The sequence below is a fragment of the Sphaeroforma arctica genome (genome assembly GCF_001186125.1).
Source record: "Sphaeroforma arctica JP610 unplaced genomic scaffold supercont1.2494, whole genome shotgun sequence".
Classification (NCBI taxonomy): Eukaryota; class Ichthyosporea; order Ichthyophonida; genus Sphaeroforma; species Sphaeroforma arctica.
Genome location: NW_014038064.1, coordinates 2,737 through 6,133, shown reverse-complemented (window position 1 = coordinate 6,133; position 3,397 = coordinate 2,737). Strand labels below are relative to the sequence as shown.

At 41.0% G+C, this 3,397-nt stretch overlaps 1 protein-coding gene across 1 annotated transcript in view; it reads right to left on the bottom strand.

The window, feature by feature from the left end:
• Nucleotides 1-313: 313 nt before the first annotated feature.
• Nucleotides 314-3,397, bottom strand: part of SARC_12677 (hypothetical protein) — a gene marked incomplete at both ends in the record, with an annotated part of 4,925 nt that continues 1,841 nt past the window's right edge. The window contains 6 exons of the mRNA XM_014293211.1: nt 314-486; nt 773-848; nt 1,030-1,073; nt 1,510-1,592; nt 1,881-1,994; nt 2,812-2,961. Coding sequence (XP_014148686.1) covers nt 314-486; nt 773-848; nt 1,030-1,073; nt 1,510-1,592; nt 1,881-1,994; nt 2,812-2,961 — 640 coding nt within the window. The remainder of the gene's footprint in view (nt 487-772; nt 849-1,029; nt 1,074-1,509; nt 1,593-1,880; nt 1,995-2,811; nt 2,962-3,397) is intronic.

The window sequence follows — 3,397 nt, the reverse complement described above, 5'->3', positions numbered from 1 at the left end:
ATTTAAATACATTGTATCTGTGTGGGACGACCCGGCAGTGCAAACTCACAGAAACGGGAACTCATTTAAAGATACAAAGATTATTAATATAAACAATGACGTCTGTGCACATGTACAACACATACACACATGTCATAGACTGCTATGTAAAAAGCATCTAGAATGGCAACAGTACTCAGTAATAGTAAAAAGTCGTGGATGAGAATGAAAATTACTACACACAATTTAAACACCATACACCTAAATGATCTCGTAAACATGTACGGTCCTTCACATATACCAGTGTGTGTATGAAATGATGGCAAATCTGTTACCTTAAACGGCAACAAAACGTCAGACATGTTGGCTAAAGACTCTGCATCAAAGTGCAAGCTGGCCCTCCAGTGACCAATAGCATGGAATGACGCATCGGAACGAATATCCACCATCAGATACTGATCCATGAGCATCACATCATCAAACCTGATCTGGGCTACCCGGTTTGATCTGCGATACGAATACGACCAAGTTCCGATTAGAAAGCGATATAGAATACAATAAGATCTCTCGATGTGAAGGTGTATACTGATTTAAGGTATATATGGTAGGTAAAGCCTTCTTTCTAAATCATCTGCCCTTTAAACTTTACATAGCAGCTAGTTTGGTTAGAAGTCCATCCATTATCGAAAACACTGAGACAAACAAAACAAACCCACCAGATAAAGCCATGTAGTAACGATTAGAGTTGGTCACAGCACACAAGCTCCATTATATGTCGTATCTTTGGCCATACCTAAGCTCGGCAAGGGGCGGTGTCTTTGCCCACCATTCTAGATCCGAGTCCAGCAGTAGCCCCTTCACAACATTGCCTGACGATGAGCAGTGGGAATATGTACACGTGCATGTAAGCGTACTACCTGGGAGGTTCTGCTACCATTACCAAGATCACTTTAGCACTCGGTCTATATTGCGCAGAAAATCATGTTATTGAACAAGTGCCTTGGGCCAAACTGTATCTCTTGTGGTAGAGGTATTCTGATGCAAACATACCTTCTACTGTTGTGTCGGCGACATGGCTGTCGATGTCCTTTTGTCTGCGGTCAGAAAGTCATTGTGAAGAATCGAAAGGGAATTTTTAGTGAGCTTCGAATCTGGAGCAAGTAAGCCAGATCAAGATATTATTTGTGTACAGGCAAATACGTCCAGACCATAATAAGAGACCATGATATTCTTTAAGTACAAATGAATACTTCCAGACCATAATAAGTGGCCATGATATTCTTTAAGTACAAATGAATACTTGCTGACCAGATCATAATAAGTGGCCATGATATTCTTTGTATACAAATGAATACTTCCAGACCATAATAAGTGGTCATGATATTCTTTAAGTACAAATGAATACTTCCAGACCATAATAAGTGGCCATGATATTCTTTGTGTACAAATGAATACTTGCTGACCAGACCATAATAAGTGGCCATGATATTCCTTAAACTGCTGAGAACAATGCGAACGTGAATCACATACAACTGCTTCTTGGCGTTTTCTTCGCATGCTTCCCAAGCGTCGTGTTTCCGCGATGTAACTGAAGGAGGAGTTTGCGCCCAGATCTGAGGGGAAAAGGGAGTTAGTGGATCACAGTCTTTACATTATGTATTCGTGTGTATATATCTTCAGGCGTAGCAACAGATATGTGTATATCAAGATGCACAGCACTGTCGTGTGTACATAATGATATACATTCATACACTCGAAAAATTAAAACTCTTTCATATACAAGGCTCACTCGTACTCTCGGTTATAATTTGGAAACGGATATTGCTGATAATACCGATGCAATCGGCAGACATCGACAGCGCATATGTATCAATCTTTACTATCCTATAATTGATACACACCTGTCTCGAGGTAGCCAGACACCACTCCACATCGAGTGCCGGCATATCGCTGAAGTGCAAGATACAGTCATTGAAATCGTACGATAGTATGGCGGATCGGAATTGCTGCAATATCTGTTAGAATGCGAGAGCTTAGTGAGCGAAAAGTCTGTGGGATATAGTTTTAATACATATTGTTCATATCGTACGAATCAGAATTGATGCAACAACTGCTCAACGATAGGGTCGGAATGAGCAAAGGATATGGCGTATACTTTAAACGAATGCATATTATTCATTGCAGTACGAAATATTATCTTTGAAATCGCGCGGTTCGAGAGTGCAGCTGTACCTGTTGAGAAATACGACAAGAATTTCTATCTACAGATTGAAGCCTTATCTGCAGATGCTGATTCAAGGTGTGTGTACCTTGTAGCCAATGACACCACAGACTCTTAACACTCCCATACAGCAAGTTAGCTTGCAACCGATGGGTCTTTATTGCAGAGATAACTTCCCGTATTCTGCTGTAGCTACGCAGAGGGCACAGGAAGCCATGCCACAACTGAATATCACATTACCTGTACAGTTTACACTAGGCTGTGGGAACATGGACAGTCCGAATGGGCAGCTTGAACGAGCACAGGCGTATGTCCATGACTGGTGGCAAGGGACTATTTCTTACTTTGTAGCAGATCATACCCAATGTCTCGTGGGTGTCTCGAAGGATGCATTACATCCACGTATCTGTTTCCACTATAAATACGGTCCTTTACAGTACTATCCAGACATGGACATCTAACTAATATTAAAAGTATCCCGAAAGGCCGACAAGTCTATTTAAATAAATAGACTAGTGTTTTTAAATCTCGGTAAACTCACAAAATGTAAGTAATACGCAGATTTTAGGGTTTAGGACATGTGCAACAATATAACAAGTATGTTTACGTACCGCTACAGCAAAGCAGAGTGGGAACGACGAGGAGCTGACCAGCAGACTGTCCCATATCTGATATATCTTGTCAAAGGAGCACACGTGTGTGTACAACGTCAGGAACCAGGGGATAGCATAGAGGTCTGGTACGAATCCTATTTCCAAGACCTGTGTCCAACCAAGACAAAAGATATTAGAGATAGGTATTGGACGCTATTTATTGTGATTTTCCCCCTTGCACGCGTGTATACAGCGCCAAGAACCAGTGGCTGGCATTAAAATTTGGCCTAAATCCTATTCCCAACATCCGTGGCAAACCAAGAAAATAGTTTTTAGAGATGGGCTATGGATAATGTCATTGTGAACATGTGCGTGCAAGTCAAGGACCAGATAATGATGCATTTATAGATCCAACACGTACCCTATTTCCAACATTTAAGGTTAGCTAAAATGTTAGCTGACAACGACACTGAATGATAACTAGGTACGTATATGAATAGGGACAAAATAGTGTGTTACATTACCGTTTCATTCCATAATCTGAGTGTGCGATTTTGTGCAGTATTCATGAGGCTCATTTTGAAACGAGATGCACGAGAAATCC